General features: G+C 43.5%; 1 protein-coding gene across 1 annotated transcript in view; it reads right to left on the bottom strand.

Moving 5' to 3' along the window:
- Positions 1 to 9,157: 9,157 nt before the first annotated feature.
- fgfrl1a (fibroblast growth factor receptor like 1a) overlaps positions 9,158 to 25,553 on the bottom strand; it is a 67,021-nt gene continuing 50,625 nt past the window's right edge. The window contains exons 4-8 of the mRNA XM_053428660.1: positions 20,448 to 20,525; positions 15,200 to 15,487; positions 11,545 to 11,717; positions 11,266 to 11,446; positions 9,158 to 10,944 (exon numbers count right to left, since the gene is read on the bottom strand). Coding sequence (XP_053284635.1) covers positions 10,511 to 10,944; positions 11,266 to 11,446; positions 11,545 to 11,717; positions 15,200 to 15,487; positions 20,448 to 20,525 — 1,154 coding nt within the window. The 3' untranslated portion in view covers positions 9,158 to 10,510. The remainder of the gene's footprint in view (positions 10,945 to 11,265; positions 11,447 to 11,544; positions 11,718 to 15,199; positions 15,488 to 20,447; positions 20,526 to 25,553) is intronic.

Raw genomic sequence — 25,553 nt, 5'->3', positions numbered from 1 at the left:
CTAGGCTGTCATGGTGTCACACACTGACAGGGAGAGGACTAAATCAGAAAAAATGTCTCCAACAGACACACACACACACACACACACACACACACACACACACACACACTTGAGGATCGTGTGTGCTGGACAGTGATAATGTGCGTGTTAACACCATTTTTTTGTTCATCCGCAGTTCTGGATACTTTTCTCGCACACTAAGACTTCTGCCCTTTCTCTTTGTGTCTTTATCGCTCTCACTTTGCTTTGCACACACACACACACACACACACACACAAGCACACACAGACACACTCACACACACAAGCACACACACACCTCTGCATGGCTCCAGGCTGTACAAATGATTCCTGCCACTTCAGAGAGCTAAAGAAAACTATTCTGATGTCAGTTGTAATTATTCAGCAGCGTATTCCCACAGCTTGTCTCCCCCCCCTCTCCCTCCCATTCCCATCTCCATCTTTCTGTGTGTGTGTGTGTGTGTGTGTGTGAGAGAGGGAGAGAAAGAGAGAAGCTTCTCTCTTAATCTGATCCAGATTTCACACTTTGTCACTCAGTATTTCAGTCTTGTGCCTTTGGTGCTCGAAGTGTAATCCCCTCCAGGCAAGACACGACATGAACTAAATGATTTCACACGAGAGCTATTTGTCTTCCTGAGGTGTGCAGTGAGTCCTTGTGTAGCTCTCCAGTGTCGATGTGTGTAATCTATGATCCCCATCAGCTTCATTGTTTGACTTCAGTGCTGAGAAAACACAAAGGAAGATTAGTGAAGATTTAACATGTTCTTTAAAAAAGCCACAAGGGAGGATTTATTTCTGAATATCATTTAATGAACTCTCACTTCCACCAAACCTTTATTACAATGTTCTTTTAGAACTCACTTCAGTGCAGTTTAGAGAGACACCACCTTTCATAGATCAATTCGTTTTAATGGCTTTGAGGATTCCGGCCTTCTGTTGGAAGAAAATAAGGCAAATGTTTTTTTTTATATTTCCTCAAATCCTATTTGACATGCTTAAGAGTGTTAACGTTGTGAATTCAGTTTACACATCTGCTGCAGCAGGTGATAATGGGATTGCTTTGCTCTAATGGTTCAACATTCTAAAAGTTGTTCCAGTGAATATGTTAAAGGGGTTTTAAACATAGTTTGATGCTAATGTGCTGCTATAAACTATTAACTCATCAAAAAAGTCATGTTTAAAGGAACTGCAAATTACAAAATTAAATTAAATACATTTTCTGATCGAATGATAAATGGACTGTATATATAAAAACATACTTGTCTAGTCTTCACAGTGTCACTGAGTGGAGCAGCTACAAAATCCATTGCTGTTGCATTAAGAACAGTACTTTATGTTCTCTTCATGATGATATGTAATCATTTTAATAATAACATGTTTAAAAATGTGTCGTCATCAGTTCAGGGTCAAGGATCAGGGTTGTCGGAGTAATCCCCGGCTTCTCTTGTTCGTCTGTGTCCTTGAGCAAGACACTGAAATCTAAATGACTTCCAGTTGTCAGGCCTTGTAAAGTACTTTGCCTGTTAAATGGATTAGAGTTAAAGTTAAAGGGGTGAAGCTCTGTAAGTGCAGGAATCTACTATGTATAACTGATATGATGCATTCAATCGATTGGCCTGTAGGTGGCACTGTAGTCTGTGTCAGTCGTCTATCATGATAACTGCGATATGCATTCCTCCACTGTGTGTGTGTTTGTGAAGGTCTTTGGACCCCAGCTGCCTCTGATAGGGATCTACAGGATGAGGAAGGGACGCTCAGGAGGTCACACACACACACACACACACACACACACACACACACACACACACACACACACAGGCATCCCACATGTGAAGGCAGGCTGTTGCCTTTGAAGGGGTCTGGCCTCCTCCAACTGTCCCATGCATGCTTGAATGATGTCAGCGCGACTGTGGAAAGATTCCTTTCCTGTCATATACACACAAACACACACACTCAGATACACACACGTGTACACACACTACTTCTTTATCACACACTACATCTCTTTTCACACAAACGCACACCAACTTGCCTTTTACTACTCTCCCAAACAAATATACACACACTCTTGCTTGTAAAACACACACTGAACTCTGATTCTCTTCCTCTCCTTTTCTTTCGCCTTTACACACACACAAACACACGCACACACAGACACACACACTTGGCAGGATGTGCAGGAAGAAAAAGGGGCCGAAAGACAACACCGAGATTAGGAGGCTTTTGTCACGGCTCTGTGGCAGACTTTAAAGGCCTTGGCTCCCTTCCCATCTGCCAGACTTCTTTCTTTTCTCACCCTGTACGTCCACATCCCTCTCTTTTCATAGTGGTGGTGGGGGGTGAACATTGGGTACAGAGGAGAGACAGGAGAAAAGGAGAGAGGGATGGGTGGAAGAAGGATGGAAGCCGCCCGCTGCCCCCTTTTAGCCTCCCTTTACTGTTTTTGTTTTCCTTGTTTTGATGGCGGCTTTGTGGCCGTGTGGAGGACGAGTGGAGAGAGGGAGAGGTATGCAAACAGAGGAGAAGCCTGAATGCCAGCCAGGTGTCTGTGTTGTTCCTGTGTGTGTGTGTGTGTGTGTGTGACGCATCTGTGCTTTTGTGTGTCTACCCGCGTGCACGTGTTGCATATGCAAGTCACTAAACAGTCAATCTGTTTTCTCATTCTTCTGCGTGTGTGTGTGTGTGTGTGTGTGTGTGTGTGTGTGTGTGTGTGTGTGTGTGTGTGTGTGTGTGTGTGTGTGTGTGTGTGTGTGTGTGTGTGTGTGTGTGTGTGTGTGTGTGTGTGTGTGTGTGTGTGTGTGTGTGTGTGTGTGTGTGTGTGTGTCAGAGCCCTTCATGGTCACTGACTCCATTCACCTGAGCGCTTCTTTTCACAGTGAAAAAAGGCGGTTGCCAGTAGAAAAAGCTCTTTGGACAGCTTCTCCTCATCACCAACCACAGCTGCTGTTGACTCAAGCTCACAGGAATCTCCTCCGCGGGTTCACACCCTTCAAACCAGCCGACCGCACACTGGACCCCTCCGCAAGCGAGCAAAAGGTCCTGCAAGGCCTCGACGTCTGAGGGACCAAACATTTGTCCTGGCAGCGCACGAGAGTTTCACAGATAATTGTGATGGCTTCATTTCTCTAACAGAACTTCTGGTAAATGAATGAATCGCTGCTTCGTGCAAGTGCTGCAGCGTTCAGAGAATATGGAGCATTCTTAACTCTCAGCTTCCTGTGTCTGGTATTAAGTGATATTGGTATTTATATTTTTTACAATTTAGATTTCTATTGTTTTCTGAAGCTTTATGTGGAATGAAAAGAACAAACAACGACTTAAAGTTAACAAAGGATTCCTCCTGTGTCGCAGCAGCTCAGGAATGTCTTCAGCAGATTTACACACTTCTGCTCAGCCTGTCTCACAGTGTCACACACTGGAGGTGAGAAACCTGCACAACCACACGATTCAATCACAGGAAGATTCACTGAAAACATGAAGCTTCCACTCCGACAAAGAAGCTTTTCTATGTCTAATTCTTTGTAATTTCATTGTTAGGCCTTCTCCTCATGTTAAAATTCATCTGTCTACAAAAAGACAGCACACATTTCCTCTGTGTGAGGGATTATTTGTATTAATAAACAATGTCTGAAGGATTTCAGTACATTCAATATTTTAGTAAACCAGTTAAGGGTTAAAGTCTTGTTACTTTCACTTGCTTTTCTATGTAAAGTGAACAATTCATTATTATTATTATCAAAATAAAAAAGGTGCATGTTTCATCCAGGCAAAACTCCAGATATCTAAATTGAATTAGAAAAGTTGTTTAAGCAAATGATTAAGGATGTCAATTTCAGTATTCCAATTAATTCAAAGGTTATTTAACAGCCACTCACTTCTCTCGGAGAAATACCTTCTTAAACTATGTCACAATTTTCCCATTAGTCACAGCACATTGGTTTTGCTACGGATTATTTTGATTTAGTTTCTAATTCACTTCAGATGCTCACTTGAGACCTGATACCTGCTCGTGTGTTTCACCAGGATCATCTCAGCTCTGGAGTGGAACAGAATCTCCGCCCTGATAAACTTTGTGTTTATTGTTGAGTCGCATTTATTGTTTGCTGACGTCTTTACCCGACTTCTCTGGAGAAAGCTCATAATCCCAGTGAAGCTCTCACCTGGTTAAACACAAACACACAGTGGATCAGGAACCCGCAGTGCAGATCACACTAAAGAGTGTTACTGAAAGAAAAGAGGTTGAATTTCCGACTTTTGTTGGAATACACAATTTGTTTTGCTTTCAGGAATTAAAATGACAAAGTGGAAAAAGAAAGGACGGAAGAAGTAAGACGACCTTTTCTCTTCCCTTCCTGTTCTGCACATTTCTTTCCCCTTTCATTCGACACTTCCTCGCTCTCCGCTGATCCCTCTCTCCATTTTCTCATCTCCTCTCCTCCGTGCAGAGCAGCAGTGAGATCAACACATCTGTCAGCAGCTCTGTATCATCTCCTCCTCCTCCTCCTCCTCCTCCTCCTCCCTGCTTTTCTTCATCTTTTCCACCTCTCTCCGTCCTCCCCCTTCATCCTCTCCCCCTTCACTCTTCAAGTCAATCAAAATCACAGCAGCACACACACACACACACACACACACACTCAAAAAGAAAAAGCAGGAAAGGGCTAATCTCAGAGATAAGAAAAGAATGAGAGTTGAATGTCAAGGATGGAAAGGACCCAGCGAAGGTTGTTTTTTTTGTCCTCCTCAAAATCTCACACTTACAAAAATGTGGAGTGTGATATCGTTCACAGCTTTAATTTCTATATATCACTTGCTCCGCCTTATTAATTATCACCGGTGAAGCTTTCCAGATGCAAGGAAATCCAGAGGTTCCAGGATTTGTAAATCCCCCGGTCGGGTTTTACAGTCATGAGTAACTGTTGACTTTGCAGAAATTTAAAAACCACAAATTCCTGTTAAGGTTTTTGCCTTCTTTGTATATTTTATTTTTTTGTTCTTCTCAGACTTCTTTGTCCTTTCTCTCGCACATTCAATACCCCCCCCCCCCAGCCCCCAGCCCCGTTTATCACCTCACAATGCAGAACGCTATGAGACTGTTCTCTGTATCTGTAGTAATGATCCTGTTTGGGACATCTAATACACGAGTGGGAACCAGTGTCAGTGCTTCTAATGTGTAACGTCTAATGTAATGTGTCATGACGTCTGGAGAAACAAGGGGAAGCAAAGTAAACACAGGACGGGAGAAGATTTTGGCAAAGCTCTTCTTTTCCTTCTCTGCCAGACAGATTTTATTTGACTTATCCTTCTTTTTTTATGATTTTTTTTACCTGTTCTTGTTGTTGAAAAGTGATTAAAACTATTTATATGGCCGTCAAGTTACTGATTATTATAAATTAAATATAGCATTGCGAAAAAAAGCTCTGATAAATACACTGTACACTCCTCAATCAGTTTTAAATCAGCAGACAGAAGAGGGTCAGTGGTTTTATCAGGTTGATCGGAATCACAATCACAATCGTAAACTAATGCTAATGTTTAGTCTGCGTCTGAAATCACTCACTTATCACGACATCGTGCACTGAATACTGAGTTCACTGTTTTCCACTATTGCTGGAATGTTGTTATAGCCTGTATAGTGCACTCATTGATTCCCACAATGTTGTGTGTGGGCACTAATCGAGCGATATATACCATCATGCTGCCAAAGTATTAATACTAAGTGTAAAATAAACTTTAAGAATTTAAGTTTGTTGTAAGTTATAATCCTGCGACAATGACTTCATTATCGGTGCAGAGAAAATACAAAGAGTAGTGTCTGAAAGCTTTTTCTTTTTGTTTTGCCGATGACCTCACAATATAGTTCTCTACATAGAAGTTACTTTATAGTAAAAAAGCGATAGTGAGTGATTTAGATCTAGCTCAATCCAGAGCAGTGAAGTCCTGAGTGACAGGTTCTCGAGCAGTCTGAATCCCACTGGTCAGAGATAAAGGCCCCATGAAGCCCCTGAACCAGGATCAGTCTCTAAATCAAGAACCAATCAAGACTAAAGTTTGATCACGATCATGAGGCAAAAGGTGGATCAGAGGTCACATGATCTGACCGGTGAGACACAATAGAGCTGGTGGGGGTCATCGGGAGAACCAGGAAGTGTCCTGAAACAAGACAAGATGTGAGCTTCAAAATAAAACAGTACAATGGAGGTAACATGCAAAATAAAAACTAAACTTACCTGAAGCGAAGTCTGGTTCTTCTTATGTTTTGTTTAAATCCGTGCAGCAGGTATCCAGGGGGCGGAGAACTTTTGATGACCTTGGTTGGAAGCCCCCGGGCCTGGTGCTCCCGTGGTTTAAAGGCATGAAGCGAATACCACAGGTCAGAGTTCACCGGAGTTGAACTCCACGTGAAGCCGCTCTGCGTCTCACCTCGCCACAGGAAACTAGCGTTCGCTCACTAAGGACCTAAAATATGAACTTTTATGGCCGCTAATCAAAACACGCACACTCACCACTGACTACCGATGTTTATCTTCTTATTCTGATCTCACGTCCGGCTTTGCTGCCTTCATCCACCCTTTCCCAGTGCCCCATCATTTCAACAGACTTTTTTTTTCTTTCATCATCGTCCTCTCCTAAAGTGAGTCACACACACACACACACACAGAGAGAGAGAGAGAGAGAGAGAGAGAGAGACACTGGGCCTTCACACCCTCCGTCTGCACGCAACGCTTGTCCATCTGTCATCTCCCTCGACAGACATGTTGACAGGTCGAACGCCGGCTGCAGCCCTCACAGTTGATGGGCTCCAGCTATTTGGAGAGGGACATTCGCTCAGAGACGCTCCCATGGTGCTGTGGTGTGTTGTGCTGCACGCGGCTGGAATCCACGTGTGTGTCTGCAGGACGGAGAATTAAAGCCGCGAGGCAGATGGATCTGGGACGTCGAGGAATAAAAGAAGAAGAAAGACTCCCAGAGGTTTTAGTTATTGTTTTTAATGGCACCAGTAATGTGATTACAAAGGGAGAAAATCATTTTGTATCCTAAATGACGATGATGGGACTGTACAAGATTGTCGATACAAAGATTATCGATAGTTTTTTTGTATATTCTGTCGGCATATATAAATACAGTATCTTACAATGACATGAACATGGCCTTCGCTACATAGCTTACATCATGACTATAACACAAAATCCACTCATGCAGTATAATGCCCAATTATATGAAAAATAACAAACATGTTTTGAAGAAAATAAATTAGACGCACACTTAGAGAAGCACAAACCTTTTTGAATGTTGAGACAATTTAGCATTTACAAGGTTTCATGGGCCGAGCTACTTTATGGTCTGAAGCATTGACTCTATAACTGATCTAATATTTAATTTTTCACACTAATGCCGGTTCATGTACATACTAGTGGTAGGTGCAGGTACACACAGTCTGTCTGTTGGCAGTCCCTTAGCTCTGACACATCAAACTCACAGGTTTGAACATGTAACATGAGAACAATGAAAGAAGTGAGTGACGTTTTCATCCGTCCAATAACATCTGGGTTTATTTTTATCTTCATTCAAGAGCAGGACAAAGGTTCAGATTTTAAATGCTGTTAATGTTACCTGTCGTGAGGATGATGTCTAGATTATCTGTGGGCTGCATTTTCTCTATTAATAAAAATCATATCTGTCAGTACAATCACATCGAGAACTCCACAGGTATCAAACTAATTTTCTTGAGGGCAACTTCAAACTGTACCTGTGAGTATTATTTTAACAAAATGGGTGTATATATTTATTAATCCATATTCATACACTTGTACATTTCTCTATTTGAGTTTAAAGATTTATGTGCAAAAATAAATGCTGAAGAAAAAACGATCCCATGTGCAACCAGGTGATTTCAATAGATCACTTCCTGTCACATGGCTGTTTAAAGTTCTCACTGTTGTACTTCAGACGTCCTGGAGAACGCCTGCTGTTTACTAAATACAGTACAAATATATAAAACTACATAACAAGCCTACAGCCTCTTTCATATTTCACATATATACAGTACATTTCTACATTCCCCCACATTTTGTATCTTATTAAAACGTCTCTGCACAGCTGCCTCACTTCTGAGTGAGAGAAACCTGTAACGTAAAACAGCTGAGAGCTGAATCTTATCCCAGCGTCTCGTTTTACACAGTTTTCATTTAGTGGTCAGATTCACGAACACACAGGAACGAGGGGATGGACACCTGAGAGAGAGTGAGTGGTGTGGATGGCTGTGGACTGAGGGGGTTTGTTCAACTCCACTAAGGACCTTTTTCACTTTTCATCATGTTTTGGGACATTTCCCCCAATTTCCAAGCAAATAATTAATGGATCTTGATGAAAAATATATATGTATTTATGAGTGTGAGTAATTTGGGTCAGATCCTAACAAGAACCCGGATGTAGTGGAGTTTAAGGATGATTTAATTTCTGATCTGAGGTGCTGGTCAATCTAAACGAGTTTAAACAAACGACCCAACAACTACCATTTATCATCACAAATATAATATCTGTCATCTCCTCCTCGAGCTTTCACTGACCAGTAAAACATCCTCAGATCTCCGTGCACTCATTTCTTTGTTCCTTACAGCTGCTCTTGACCTCACTGGTGCGTGTAAGTCTCCACTCAGACACAAAGATGTTTCCAGTTTGGTAGATCAGACCTCTGCTCGGGACACACGACCACGAGGAAGAGCCACCAACTCAGTTTACCAAATTCAATTCATTAAAGAAAGATCCTTTAACTGTGCAATAAAAGTTGGAGAGATCTAGATAGTTAAAATAATGAATTCCTCACTTGGCCTGGAGTAAATATGAAAACTTGGTGGGGTAAGGTAAGGTTTGTTCAACTGGTGGTAAATACGAGTTTATAAGTGAGTAGACGCACAGTGGGTGCTGCCACGGCTCTAAATGTAATGCAAACAAAACTGAAAGTCTATTCAGTTACCAGTTATAAAACATTATTTTACCTTTAAAGTATTTTTTAAGGTGTTGACAATAACACTTACAATTTAATTCATCAGGGTGATTGAAGGCACTGCAGTTGAAAATTCAGTAAATAGATGTTCATTTAAAAAAAGATCCAGTAAAGATCTTGATTTATCCTGCAGACGACTGGATAAAAAATGTGCCACACAGGTTTATGAAATGTGAAGACACTCGGTGTAATGATACAGATATTGGTTTTCCATTCAGTTACCAGTTGAAATGTATTATTTGACCCTTAAAGTATCTTTAAGTGACTTTTTCCATGTTATGAATCAGGGTTGACAGACAACAGGTCGACCTGTGAGGTGCCTGAAGAGATGACGTTTGCAAGTCTCATCCTCGAGTTACATAGTTTAAGTCGCTTTTCTTTTTTTCAAGCCCTCTAAACCATATAGCAGATTAACAAGGACCTGTGATTTATCCGCAGAGCCGAGCGTGAGCCGTGAAATCTGGAAGCAATTCTCCGGAGGCAGCGTTTCTACACCGAGGCCTCGTGGATGATCCCTTTGTGCCTAAGACACGACGAGAGCCGATATCCCTCAACCCCTCTCGCAAGTCTGCAAGCATCAAACACAATGCAAACAGGAAATGCCACCATTCTGCAGGAAGTAGAGAAAAGGGGGCGGAAAGGACTTATCGAGAGTCTGGAGAGATCTAATGATTACTTCCGCAACCCCTGTCGGGAGAGGGGGTCCCCGGGTTTAGCAGAAATCCCATCGTAGCTGTGGAGAGATTGAAATCAGCTCTTTTCCAGCAGATAGAAGCTGGAACACTTATGAGAACAGCTGTCGGCCTGAAGGAAACCCCGGTGGGCCTGATCTCTGCTGGAGGTGCCGGCTCGGGGGAGTCAGTCTCCAGTCCTGGTTCTTATGGCTCAGTCGGGCCGATATACTCTGAAGTTACGCTATTACATTACACACATGCTATATGTTCTTTATAGATGATCCAGGAACGACGTAGCATGCTAGAAGCCGTATAATCATATTCCACTATATACACGAGTAGCTATATTTGGAGGCTGGTAGTGAACAGTGAGCTGTGTTCATACCGAGGAGGTTGTGGTTGTACTGAAAGAACAGAGGCAGATAAATTGCTGGTTTGCTGTTAAAAAACGGTGAGTTCCCAGTTGCTTCACGAGGCCTGTGAGCAACCCGGTGAGAGATTTACACATTTACACAGGAGGTTCCATTCCACAGGAGGCTTGATTCAAACAGGTTCTTTGGGTTCTTTCTCTGCGATGACGTGGTTCAAAAATAAAGATCTTTGTGTTCTCTCTCTTTACATTCTTCATCGTTTTGTGTGTCGAGTCCACGGCTGCAGCAAAGTGAGGGAGAAATGATCCCGTGTTTCTTCCTCACGGTCTCTTTGCTCTCTGTGTGTTTTTTTTCTGTATAGTCAGCAGTTAGTGTGGACTGTTGTGAGTCTACGTGCACTGTAACGAAAAACACCCAACGCTCGCTGCCGTAGCCTCGCTGCTAACACTGGTAGTGAATGTGCTGGTGCTGGTGCACTTTCCCGTCCACGTGCGAGTGCGTGTGCGTGTGAATATCCGTGTAGATCTTCGGGTAGACCTTCGGAGCCGCCGGGGCCCCCCCCTGAGCCTGGAGCAGCTGCTGATGGGCGACGTAGTCCTCGTAAGAAACAGAATCTTTATCCCCGTTGGCCGGCTGGGGGGGCAGCGTCGGGCACGCTCGATCGCGATTGGCCGCCGGTAGACGCTGGGCGGCGGGCAGAGCGGAGGAGGAAGACGGGGAGGAGGAAGAGGAGGAGCAGGTGCGTTTTGATTGGCAGAACCAGAGGAGGGCGGTGCCTAAGATGAAGGCGACGCCTGCAGGTATTCCAATAATGACGGGCCAGGGGAGGCCTGGGGAGGTCGCTGTGGGGAGAGAGCTGATTTGGGGCTTCAGATCTGTGAAAGATGAAAATAGGAATTATTTGTTGAGTGAAGCAGCATGTTGGCAGTCATGGGAACATGCTACTTAGCTTATATTACATTTTATCTATTTTGTTTGCTGTTGTCACCGTTGAGTTTGCAATTCATGATTATTTTTGATGCTACAGCCAAGAATAACAAATAAACTGTGTCCTGGCTTCACATTAGTAACGATGGTTTAAAAACTAAGTTCACTGCCTCTCTTCAAACCCGCTGGTCAACCATCTTCCACTCTGGTGTTTTAAACCAGAGGAATAAATACAGGTTGATGTTATCTCGTCTGGTTCTTCCTCTGACCTGGTAGCACCGTCAGGTAAGCGCTCCTGAAGCTGTAGCCCATGGTGTTGGCTCCCAGGCAGATGTACATGCCGGCGTCCTCCTCCTTGGCTCTGGTTATCAGCAGCTTGTTGAGGTAAGAGCCATCGGGGCGCGACCACACCTCTCCTGTCGGCAGGACCACAAAGCGATGGTCTCCAACCTTTGAAAGAAAAGCAAACAAATGCATTGATTCATTCACTCAGATTACCAGTAACCTGTTGCAGTGGTTTTTTTTGGGGGGGCAGCCGGTGCTCGTACCTCTATGGTGGTGTTGAACTTGTTCTCGTCACCGGGCTCGACTCTTTTAAGCCACTGGATGACCGGCTTGACGTCACTGTGGACTTTACACTGGAAGGACGTGGTTCCTCCGTAGTCCACGGTGGTGTTGACAGGGTGAGTGCCGGTCAGGACGGGTTTAGAGTTGGTACGCTCTGCAGGACACACACACAGACACACACACACAGAGAAAGAAAGAAGAATATTAATATCATTTTTCTAGACTGGAGACTGTGCTGCATGTGGAGCCTCTGTCCAGTATTCACAGACACTTCCTGCACTATTGTCCTTATAATGCATCAGAGGGTGGAGTAATACAGGTGGTTCCAACACTACCTTTGTCCAGATGGTTGGTGAGTAAACCATCAGAAGCTGTTGTGATTTGTTTGCATTAAGATTAAAGGCTTCATTTATTTCCACCGCTACAGGAAAGCAGTAAATTGAGCAATTTCTTAATCCCTGAAAAAAACGCCCGTTATGTAAATAATTCCTTTGATTTTTCAGTTTCTTCAATAAGATTTCAATGAAATACTGTAGAACTGTGGGTCTCAGTCTCCAGAGTGTTAACTTGAAGAGGCGGGTTAATTGTTGTATATTGAAACTTGTCGATTTCAGCTGCGATCATAATTAAAAACACAAGAGAGGAAAGACTACACTCTGTTTACTCAATGCATTTGAACCGAGTGAAACACACTCTGCTGCTGAGAGAACGTGATGTGTTTTGAAAGCATTATTTGAACAGTATCTGCTGCATTCAAGCACCACATCCTCCGTCTCAGCTGAAGACACACAAACAGATCCCTTATCTTCAGCTCCGCCTTTTCTCTTCTCAGAATAAACACACCTGCCAGAGACTTTCAATGGTCTCCTCTTCAGAATCTGTTCATGCAATCTCACGGGAACATAACACGAGAGAATTAACACGATTTCTCTTTTTTTTTTCAGCAGCTGTTTTCAACCTGGTCTTGAACAGAAGTTGAAAGGTTAAATCCTCAGTTTGGGTTTTGTTGGAGGATGAATTCATGAAGCTGGAAAGAAAAGTTTCTAAAAGTGCCAGTGACTGAAGGAGGAGGAAGAAAGGTGACGGAGAAAAGCTGCAGGTTTAACACTTTGCAGCGCTTGCTTGGTTTTCTCTGTTTGTTGAAAAGGTTACCATACCCCACATGTAAACAACACCGAGAACTCACTAAGGCAGAGGGGAAAGTAAAAATAAAAAGTTTATGTGAAGACTTTGGGCAATGATTTTTATTTTAAGGTAGTAAATAAATTCTTTAGAACATGGATTCCCAAACTTTGTCAGCCTCTAACCCTCCAGGTGAAGCTGCCAGAGACATGTGACTCCCATTATCCTCAGAGTTAGGCGAAACATAGAAAACACATTTACATGAGCTAGCTTGTCTCAGTGTTTCCTGTGGAGCTGCAACTGAGGCTGTCGTTAATCTTTCAAAGTCAATTTCATGTGGGGATGATGACATTTTATTTCTAATGCTTATAATTTTTAATTGATTTCCGGACGTCATCTTGCAGGAATAATTCTGAATGTTGCAGCTGAATAACCTGCATTTCATTTATCTAATCCAAACATGATCTAAATCTTCTCAAAGGATGTGTGTGCTGCTTAACCAGGTGCAAACCCATTCACCACCATCTGATAACTTATTATATTTAAGAATTCCGTGCATGTCGTTCAACTGTATCTATGAATTTATTATGTTTCATAAGAGCCTCTCAGGTTTTCTCCTGAATGCCGTTATTTATAGTTTTCTCTCTAACAGCAGTGAATGATTGACAGCTGAGTAGATCCCGACTGATGGAGAAAATATCACATTTGACATAAGCGAGCACTAGTTTGATTTAATCCGTGTGTGTGTTTGTGTGTGTGTGTGTGTGTGTGTGTGTGTGTGTGTGTGTGTGCATGAATGCCTTTGAGGAAAGACTACAGCTGTAGTTTAATGTACAGCAGATGTGGTGAGTAAAGTGAGAGTCAGGAGAGTTTGATTCTCTCCACAGAGCTGTAACACACAATAACCTACAGTTCAGTTCTCACACACACACACACACACACACGCACACACGCACACACGCACACACGCACATATACACACACACACACACACACACACACACACACACACACACACACACACACACGCACACACACACACGCACACACACACGCACACACACACGCACATACACACACACGCACATACACACACACGCACACACACACACACAAACTTCTACACCAACTCTCCACCAAACAACTCAACATTAAATCAACCAGCGTAAAAGACACTAAAAAAGTTTTCCAACACGACCTAACACATCGAAAACTCTCACAACTCATCGTAACACATTCTGCTCTGAACACTTTCTTTAGAGTGAGACTGCAGCTGGTTCATCCAGCTCCAGATTCCACACTCGCTCCAATGATGTTAATCGACAGAGACTGGTGGAGATCAATACATGCCACTGATGCAAAAGGAGACTTATAATAAACTATTTAAAAACCTTTATATTTGTAACCTCATGCGCTTGGGGCACAAGTCCCAGGTTGAGGTCGGGACGGTGGTTCTACGACAGAACCTTGAGCACCTGAGTGTTTAGGATCATAGTTTAACATCGTGCTTGACACAGGAGTCTGGCAGAATCATTGGTTGCTGATAATATTGTCAGATGTGAGCCTTTTACAGGCATCAGTGTTTATTGATATGCGCTGATATGAAAACTGGATTTGTTACGGAATGAACAATGCAGGAAAAACAACGGAAGTGTAATTTCCACAACGATGTAAGAAAACTGATGACTGACCATCGTCTTCAGGTCTTTTTCTCCTCAAACCAGATGGAATTCTAAACTCAGCTCTTTTCTGAGCACAAAGACGCATCACTTTGCCAACAAATCATTTCAACGGTTGAAAGTTAATGATGGGGCTCTCGACCATAGAATGGAAACAGAACCCTGCCATTAGGTCCGGCCGGCCTCTCTGTCAAACAATAATCTACATCCTGTGTACACAGTAGTGTACAGTATGTTATTGTTTGGGTGAGAGACACAGAGTATCATGTGCCAGCCGGGACACTCCACAACTCACGCACCACAATTCCAAGAATGTACTTTCCGATGTGTCACGACATGAAGTGACCACATGCTCCACAGCCTTCACAATCTTACACACACATTTTCAGGATGTTTCAATAGTAGAGCTGAAATGATCGACAACACACAATAACCATTTTGCCTGTTATCTGCTTTTAACCTTCGTCACATGACGTATATGTATGTACATATGTTTAATCTCATTAAGACGTCCAATTGGAGATTTAACTGCATGTTAACAAGATGGAGCTAAGAGTAAGTCGTACTTTAGGAGTGAGGAAGAACATTTATGATGTTTTATGGGAAATTGATATAATGAAGATTTTGGATGGACGCAAACATCTTAATTTAGATCTTTTTTAAAAGGTTTCTGGAGCCTTAGAGATATGACACAGTGGACATAAATATAAAAGAGAATATGAAAGGACCAGGCTATTAACTTCTATATTTGTGAGATCTCTCTCTGAAATACACAGAGATGGTTATTTAATGGACTGACCCTATAAATGATGCACATAAATCACGGTGGACTCACGTATGACTTCCACTTTGTAGGTGGCGTTGATCGCTCCTGCTCGGTTGGAGACGTGGCAGGTGTATTTGCCGCTGTGCTCCGGGGTCAGGTTCTTCAAACTCAGAGTCCACCTCTTCTTCTTCCCGTCTTTTCCGTCGTCTTCTTCCGCCAGCGGCCGACTGTCCTTCAGCCAGACGATGTCGGGCCGAGGGTTCCCGCTGGCCGTGCACTTCAGACGCACCGAGCTGCCCACCGGGCGAGCGATGACACGCTTCCTCATCTTTGCCGGCTGGGTGAAACGTGGACGCACTGAATGAGGGAAAGAGGGACACGGGAGGATAATTGAAACACTGACCACAGATCTTTTCTTGTAAACTAAATTTGACAGTTATGAGCTGCTTGGAGCATAAAGTTAGAATATCAACGACAAAAAAAAAAATCCCCTCTTTCGCCCGCTGAGCTGATGCAGATGCGAAAAAGAGAAGAGAAGAAAAGGAGAGAACAGAGGGAGAAGGAGAAGAAATATAAACGGTTTAAAGAGAAGTTTTATATTAACAAGCACAGTTCAGTTCTTCAGAGCAGAGAAAGAACCACGACTGGAAAAGGAATTCACAAGATTCTTATTTGACACTTTTATTGGACGTAACAAGCGATCAAAGCTAAATCATCTGAGGAGGCAGGGACACAATGGGACGGTTCACGCATGTTTCAAGCCTCCTGTGTTTCAGATTATTTAGCTTTTACATTTCCTAGACATTGTTTTTGATATAAGATAAATTAACATATTATTAGCATTTTGTAGAGACGTTGCTTTTGTTGATTATTAAAGGTTTTACTCTATTCTTCAATAGCTAACCAATTGTCAACAATCTGCAGCAATTTACAGCAATAAACAGTTGTTTACTTCCATCGCCACAGCAAGTTCACGACAATAACCACTGCTTTGTATTCGGTTCACAAAGAACGGGCACTACACCAGTTTATTTGAATGAGAAGAAAAGCTAAAACAGAGTCTCATATCTAGATTCTAGAGGGAGCCGGCGGTGGCATGTTGATCCAAACACCCCCCTGCTCTTTGTTATATACTTAAATATAAATTTAAAAAGACATGAAGGGGTTTTCATCAAATGATTTTGGAGTCATTCATGTTTCCATGCATCAGCAACATTGGAGCAAAGATCAAAGAGATCAGTGGCTCTGAAGTCACTAACAATCATACTTAACTGAGGAAGAGAAAGTCCTGAGATAAGAGCCTCCGACAGAACAACAGCAACAAAGACTTGATTAGTCAACAGCTGAGACTCAGAGTTTGAGAATATGGGGCAGGCAGACAGGAACCTGGCTCCTAAAGTCCCGATGAACACCAGGGAGAGGAGATTGAACGAGGACAAGACACGGATGCAGGCTGGGATTGTGTCATTGGAGAGGAGATTGAAGAATGCCAAGGCGATGCAGCGAGACGAGTCCGAGTCTCTACAGTTCCTTGACAAACTCCCCAAAGAGCAGCAGGTTGACATGCAGCAGACACGAGAGGAGTTGATGGAGTATAAGATAAAGGTTGAGGATGTCATCCGGAGTCCGTGTTGGATGCTTCATCGTTTTGCAGATCCAGGATCGCGGCTGCAGCCACATCGTGGATTATGACGGTGGATCACGAATCAGAGATCGGGGTCTTAATGGCGGATCCTGTATCATGCCGGCTGATCGTGGATTATATTTGTGGATCCTGTTTCGTGTTGGCATTGATCTAGATAGAGGACCATGATCGAGGTGGCAGCTGATGATGATCCTAATAGGTGACAGTGGATCATGTCAATGGATTGTGGAGATTGGTGGCTGCTGATCCTGGACTATGATTACAACAAGACTGCTTGATATACAATATGTCTACTCAGATGCTCGAACATTACTGACAAACATTCCTTCTCGTGCTCTCCATTACTTGTGGCATCTATTGCACTTCTCTCCGTCCTGGGAGAGGGATCCGTCACATGTGGCTCTCTCTGAGGTTTCTACGTTCTTTTATCCCTGTTTTAGGTTTTTCCTTAATCTTGTTGAGGGTTAAGTACATAGGATGTCACACCCTGTTAAAGCCCTATGAGACAAATTGGGATATGTGAATATGGGCTATACAAATAAAATAATATTTGAAATTTGATTTGATTTTAGAATATAGGACTAGATGGTGTTTATCCCATGTGAGTATCAGTTTGTGTATCAACTGACAAAAACAAATATCTTGAAAGATTTGTTTCCATATCGCCCAGCTCTACCTCCCCCCCTTCCCCACACTCACCCATGATCCTCCAAATAAAGTTTCAAAAGACCAAGATGGTGAAGGACAGAATGCCAAGGCTTCACGTCAGATATGCTCCGTCTTGTTAACAGATACATTTAAATTGTTACGTGAAATGTCAATACATTTTTCAGTATTTGACCAAACATGTCCACAGTATGTGACGTCGGGACTTCACTGTTGGCTGCTAAATAATGACACAAGGTTCCTCTTGGATAGCATGGAGCAAAATAAAAACCACACACACACACACACAAATATAGACACAGCAGATTTGTTATTTTCCACTGATCCAGCACCTCTTGGCCCCGGGTTTGTATTCTTCTGCTGCTCATTAAAAAAAGCCACACATTTGAACTTCAAATCCTTCCGTTGTGAAAGCTCACTGTGGAACCCACAGCTATGTAACATCACCGTAAATATCCGCTCACGACTCTGTGCACAAGTCGCACAAAGCCAGACAGCGACTGGCATCACACACAAACCCTCCTTTCACCCACGCAAACTCTTTCTCACAAAACACAAAGCCTCCAGTTAACCTCATACACGCATTCAAACAACCACATCCGTCCGTACTGCTGCACGACTTGATCCCTTCAAGCCATTCACGGACACATATTCCTCCTCACAAAGAAATAAAACAGTCAGACAATAACCCCATGAATCTATTCACACACACACACACACACACACACACACACACACACACACACACACACACACACACACACACACACACACACACGTCCCTCTCTAAAAGAAGTCCAACAATCAACGAGCAGTGAAAACACATCAAAGAGGGGAAAAGAAACTCTCCAGCAGGGAGGGAGGAGAGGAAATCATTCACAGGAGCGCTTGATTTTTACAGCCCTCATGTTCAAGCCACAGCAGATAGCCATCAACCGGGGCGATAAATCACCCCGAAACTACTGCAGTTGCGTTTGTTTCTTTGGACACAGTTATTATTCCAGCTCTGAGTAAACAAACACGAGGAAGAGTTATGTGACGGCTCTGTGCGCTCGGGTCCGGAGGTTTTACTACGGCTGCATCGCTCAGCGGAATATCGCTCCGACCCGAAGCTGGGCCGGCTGACAGAGAAAACATACCCCAAAGGCTTTTAAGTCTCACCTTTGTCCTGCGTGAGTCTTGAGAAAAGCTACTGGACTACTGCTGAACTGGAGTCAGTGCATCAGTACAGCAGAACGCAGCGATTAATAGTTTAATGTTTTGGCAGCGGCTCCCTTTGTCTCGACATGAATTCAACTGCACTTGCTTGAAATGAACAGAAATGAGGACGTGAGCAGCCGGAGCAAAGTGAATCTGATCTGAGGTGGATTGGATAAAGATGAGGCTAGCGAAATACAGTGAGGCGCAATTTAAAATGAGCTGATTTATAACGTCTACGCCCAAACCAAATCAAACAGAGGTAGAGGAGAAAACAGATGGAGAGAGAGAGAGAGAGAGAGAGAGAGAGAGAGAGAGAGAGAGAGAGAGAGAGAGAGAGAGAGAGAGAGAGAGAGGGCAAAGTTCGCGTGGAGGTTAAAACACACGCACGGCTGAGGGATTGCTGAGAATCAAAGACGGGAGTGATGGCTGAAAAATTGAGAACAAAGACAAAGAGTTAAGACAATAAAACAAAGTGAGGGTAAAAGAGGGGGCACAGAGAGAAAGAAAAACAGAGGGAGGAGAAGCGAAGGCAAACTGAGAAAGTTAAGAGCGAGGAGCAAGGAGAGAGAGGGGAGGAGGTGAGAGCCAGGGCGGGCGAAAGGGCAGGCTTGTTCTGGGTCTCAGGGGCCAACTCAACGCCACACTTCACAGTGTAAAAATACTACTGACCCTCCGACACGCCGACTTTGATCAGGGTGCCAGGGAGAGATAGAGTGAACCAGAGTGTTTGTGTGGGTGTGTGTGTGTTAGTGAGGGAGAGAGGGAGAGAGAGAGAGAGAGAGAGAGAGAGAGAGAGAGAGAGAGAGAGAGAGAGAGAGAGAGAGAGAGAGAGAGAGAGAGAGAGACTTGTGATATCCAAATTTATATTCAGCTACTGAGATTATGGAGATTTTAAAGTGAGGTAACTCTGGCTCATGTTGACTTGAGTAGTTGAGGGAAGAGCTCGTGTGGGTCCTTGCATTAGAAGTGGCATCTATACATGTATCTTCTGTATTAAAGTGAATATTAATGTCTATGAGAATAGAAAATGCAGAAAAAGATGCATTTTATGCCCAAATATTTGTATTTGCTCAATTCAAGTTCTACTGGTTTGGTTGTATTTGTGTTGTCTATAGTTATTAATAATAAAGTTTATAGTTAAACTGTAAATTATCAAGCCTCAAATACATTTCTTTGTCATAAAGGTTTAATAACAACGTCTGAGGATTTATTGACACTTTCTTGACCAATATATCGCTATTGGAAAATGTTGTGTTCATAATAGTGGTACTGCTTCAAAATATATATTGAACGGGCTATAGTTTTGGTCAAATTTTTATAAATCCAATTATAAAAATCAATATTGGTTGTAATGTATTGATAGCAGATCTTAAGATGGTCGGGTTGATGCCTCTCTCATGGCTGCGTATTAAACATGTGCAACTGGACTAATGGCTTCATGGTGATTGAGAGAGAAGAGCACGACAACAAGAGTGGGTTAAATTACACGACAGGGAGACTATCCAGGGACACTTGGTGGGGGGGGTGGGGCACCAAGTCACACCTCACACAAATAGACTCCTCTCCACTCTGTCAGAGTCAATTACCTACGCAAACACCCACCCTGCTGTGTGCACGTGTGTATTTCTGTGTGTGTGTGTGTGTGTGTGAGAGGGGGGGGCGTACACACCCTCACCTTCTTGGCTCGGACAGTTTGCAAGGTGTTTATTGTTCAGTCTGCTACTGTTTTCCTTTACAAGTCACACACTCTCCGCTATCCCAAGTGTCACCTCCAGGCTTCCTTCCTGTATGTGTGAGAGCACTTACCCAGTTTCCCAGCAAGCTCCGGGGCGTGTTCGGCGTCGCCATTGGCCGTCCCCGCTCCGCCTCTCGAGCCGGAGTCATCTGGCGAGGAAAACAAAAAAAGTTATGAATAAAACGCAGCGTGGAAGGAAGAGTTCTGACGCAGGACGAAGAAATATTCCCTTGAACTTTAATTGTGCTGAATGGTCTTTGATGAGTTGATGATTTCTGCACCCATCTGTTGCTCCAGTGAGCTCACGATAAGCATGAATGATGTGCAACACACAGTTTGAGCTACGCACTGAAGGGTTGAAAAGAAGCCTCGGGGGTGGACGGGGAGTCAGGAGGAATTTGTCTGTTTTCTATCAGCGGCTGACAGTGGTTTTATACGTGGATGTAGCCGTTTTAATGCAGGGTCACGATGTAGCTCGTTCACCATCGATTTGAAGAAGTTGCAAATTGGAGGCAGACTGATAGAGGTCAGGGGAGTGGGGACGTAAATACCCCTCGAGTAGGGAATGACAGGTGGATGAGTGGTTTAGAAAATCAGGCCGAGTGGCGACTGAAGCCTGAGCTTTGGAAAGTATCTGGACCATAAGGTCTGGAAACTGTCCGACCTCACCGAGCCCTTTAGAATCTCGTCTTTCCAAGTTCACGTCTTCGTCTGTGTCTTTTATGGACTCACTTGGACATTTTCCAAACACTTTACTAGGAGGCTGGCAGGAAAATATCAGGAATTCAATGCACCGGAAGCTACAGGTCGAAATGTAAAATGTGTAAAACATGTCCTCCGAATTTCTGCACCTCATTAGAGCTCAAACTTACTTTGCAGCCAGAGAACTGCTTAACGTGCTTTTCAAACTTCTCAGTAATAGACCAGAGTCACACAACAAAAATCAAATGACAAATAATATGATAGAGTGACTGTGTGGAAAGACTTGGCGCTGCTGCAAATCACTTGTAATCAAATTCATACAACTCGCTGACTCATGCCTACGAGTAAATATTTTGTCTTAAATGTCTTAGAAGAGAAACAATTATTAGATTTTTTCCAAAATTACCTTTCTAGGAAAAACAACACGATACAGAGAAGAAATTCTGTTTTGAAAACCTTCAATCGTCTAAATAACGTTCTCCAGGATCACCTTTCTTCTAATCTCATTTTCCGACCATCACCATCTCTTTCCACTGATAAACAAAAAGATGCAAACATCTGTCTGGACCTTCCTGCTTCAGGCTCCACACTCGAAGATGGATCCAATGTATCCGAGGGGCCCTGTAACAGGAAGCTGGGGAGGGCTCATACAGTGCAACGTCAGATCTGTCATAATACATGTGAGGGGTGGGTGGGTGGGAGTTGGGGTGGGGTTGCAGTTAACTTGGCTTGAACCTGAGACTTCAACCAAAACCTCATGGTCATAGAAATGAGGAGAAGTGGACTGGGACCACCTGCAGAAAGCACCGGGAGAGCGTGAGTGTAACGTGAGACGGATCTGTTCATCACGCGTGTTGCAGACGACCACCTGAAAGCTCCGAGCGCTTTGAGTGAGCGTCACCGTGAGGACGATGGAAAAAAAGACGCATTCGAAATGAAAACACGGAGCATGACCTGCATCGCCGGGGCTGGTATTAATAGCAGGGAGGCCGCGTGGTGCAGGCCCCAAAGTGTGTGTGTCTGTGTGTGTGCGTGTGTGTGTGAGATATGAATTCCTGAATAGGTGTGTCCGTGCATGTGTGGGTGCGTGCGTCCTGGCGTTATTTAACTACATGGTAACTTGAGGTGCTGGTATTCCCGTCCAGCCTCACTCCTCCTTCCCTCCCTCCCTCCCTCCCTCCCTCCCTCTGAGTCGCCCCTTCATCCCTCCTTCCTGCCACATGCAGGCTGTTCTGAGAAAGGGGAGCGTGTTTGAAGCCAAGGTGCGCGGGGGTCTCACAGGGAACACGGTTTAGAAGCTAGCAGGGTAAACCCCCCCCTCACCCAGGAATGGTGTGAGCCTGTAAACCTGAATTGGAAAGGGAGGGGGGGGGGGCGGGGGGGGGGGCGGTTGGACCACTTCCACTGTCTGTATACAATGCAGCCAAAAAATCCACAGTATCAAAGTATTTTCTAAATTCAAAACATGCCCTAACCATCTATGTATTAGCATCTATATGTGGTGATACAGAGACAAATCAGCCTGATCAAATAATATTACCTACGTAAAAAGATGAATTTAAAACCAGATAAATGCTTTGGAGTTATGGTAAAGATTATATTGGTCCTTGGTCATAAATCCAGAGTGTTGTTGTATTCTTATTTCTTGATATTCAAATGTAGAGCTACTATTTCCACTGAGGAGGAGAACCTCTCCAAACACGTTCAGCACTTTACTCTACATGTTCAGAGAAATGTGGCTGAAGTTCTGTCTCAGGTTTTCACTGACATTTTCAGATCTGTAACATGAGGCGCGGTGTTGAAGAGGGGCCTCCCATGAAAACCCTCAACAGAACCGACTGCCTTTCAAAGATGAGCGACTGATTTCTACACTCGTAAAAAAACTCAACCCAACAGTAGAGACCGCCGGCTCAGTGATGTCCAAACAGAGTTCAGATCAGCTGTTAACACGTGATGTCGCACAGACGACCAGCTGACTCCTCCATTGTCACCTCGGCCGTGACCAGAAGAGGAAGCTTTCATCCAAGGATGTTCAGAGAGCGGAGAGAGAGAGAGACAGAGAGAGAGAGAGAGAGAGAGAGAGAGAGAGAGAGAGAGAGAGAGAGAGAGAGAGAGAGAGAGAGAGATCAACGCGTGTGGTCGGCGTCATTAACACCACGTTCGACTTTGTCACCTCAGACTCCGGCCTCAGAAACCTGCTCCTCTATATATACATTCCTTTTATGTTTGGGATGTGACACCTTTTAAAACCTTCGGTGAGTAAAATAAAAAAAAAACAATGCTCGACATCCAGAAAACATGTCAGCCAGCCCGAGTCAGTTTCACACCTCTCTCCAGCTCTGTTATTCCAGTGCACGGTCACGGGGGGGGGGGGGGGGGGGGGGTGGCTGGTGGAGTTAATGCTTCACTGTTTGTTTCGTGTTGAACACTCACACGGAGTAGAAAACATATTCCTCCGTCCAGACTTCAGCTGCTTTCAATAAACACGTTTCTTGTTCTGATCCCGTTCCACCTTCTCATGTCCGGCCAGATCCTTTGGCTGGAGGTTTTTACGCAGGTTTCACAGCTCTGCTCACAAGAAACATTTGCTCGAAATAGAGTAGTTTTATATTTTCCGTGGCTGCGGTGCAAGGGGTTGATAATTCACCCCCTTAAAGCTTCAGCTGGAAACTCTCCTCACAGTTAGTGCTGACTCAGATGAGCTCTGATCCATTCCTTAGTTATGTTGCTATACATGTATGTGGACTGCAGAAGAACTCCCAGGAAGAACACACTCACATTTTAGTGCAGATGCAGATTCAGGGGTGAATCCATGAAATCTTACTGGAACATTTCCCTTTCTGTTTTATATTGCTCTACTATGAGAACTAGAACATAATGTGTAGGACTATTGGGCATTGGTGTAGGTTTACACTCCACTGAGTGCCATTTTAATTCAAACTTTAAAACTGAAGTCATTTTCTCTCTCTCGCTCTCTTCACACTCATGCTTTGTATCCCTCCCGTTTTCATTTTCTGCCTGTTTTTCTTTCTTTTGTTTTTCATTCCTATCTCTTTTAATCTTCAGGGGGAAGTGGTTCAACAGTGCGCTACATTTCACACATTCACTGGCTGGGTACCCCTTATGTGTGTGTGTGTGTGTGTGTGTGTGTGTGTGTGTATATTTGTATAACCCCTTCTTGTATTTGCTTTGAGGTCGGTAGAGAAACAGCACTGATTGGACCTGGGCACGCTCAGAAATACGAGTCCCGAATGTCCAGTGTGTTACTGTATGTGTTTTCCTAAAGGGTCACGTCCTTCCAGGTTTTAATATAGAGACACTGGATATGTGGACAGAACCTCTCTCTGTGTGTGTGTTTGTGTTAAAGCTCATGTGTGAGGGGGATTGAGATGTTTCTGACCACCGATTGTTGGAGCCCCGGAGCCAAAACCAGCAGCCCTGACTGGATTCTGACAAACCCAGTAGACTACTGTTGGTCTTACAAACACTGACCAGTGTCTCTATTTCAACATGATATTGTTTGATCTGTGGATATAGCGGACACACACTTTTAGCCTTAATGATGACAAAACAAAGTGAACCTTTTTTCACTATTGGAGTTGGACATGTCAAAAAAGGATAATTACTGTTTAATTTGGGTTTATCTTGAAATGTGGATTCATAAAACACATTTCTAATCTGTTCACAAGTATCTAGAACAACATGACGATTTCTAAATCATCAATTCATACTTAATCAGTGCTGGTAATGATAATCAAGGTATATTTTAGTTAATAATTATTTCATTTATTGGATTATGCTCTCGGTAGAGACCATATGAATTGAGTCTTTTTAATGCTTTGACATCTGGTTGTTAATTTAACCAAAGTTGAAGTTCAAGCCAAATGTACGATATGTAAATGATCGGACATTTTAAACAGATTTTCATTTGCCTCCAATTTTACTTCTCCAACCTAAAGAGGAAATGTAATCTGAGTAATCGGTCTCACAATGCGGTCGGATTAGAAGCTCACATTTTTTAGGCGTTTACTCTTTTCTGCCGGTTTCATCAAACTTTTTAAGTGTCAGAACTATTAGCAGATTTGTCTGTGCACGTTTTAATAATAACTTTTATGAAGAAATAACAATGCCTATCTCTATCCAATAGTTTAAAACGATTGTTTTTCAGTATTTAACCGGTGCATTTAAACTTTTCCAAAACATGTGCTGCAGCGTAACTCTATCCTGAGATTATTAGCCAGCACAATGATCATCACTGAATGAGGAGCAACCTCAATTTGAAAAAAGTCCAACTCCTTTTTTTCAAACTTGTGGAAAGATGTGAGCGGAGCCTTTGACCTCTGACAGGACCACACAGACGGCTGATTACTCTTGGGCAGAAGAACAAGCTGATAAATGCTGACTGTGTGCATGAGACAGATGAACTTTGGAACCCCCCCCCCCCCCCCCTCCCCTCCTTCTTGGCAGCGCTGCGA

The sequence above is a fragment of the Pleuronectes platessa genome, chromosome 8, assembly GCF_947347685.1.
Source record: "Pleuronectes platessa chromosome 8, fPlePla1.1, whole genome shotgun sequence".
Lineage (NCBI taxonomy): Eukaryota > Metazoa > Chordata > Actinopteri > Pleuronectiformes > Pleuronectidae > Pleuronectes > Pleuronectes platessa.
The sequence above is the reverse complement of the archived record's forward strand: the minus strand, read 5'-3'. Positions and strand labels throughout refer to the sequence as shown.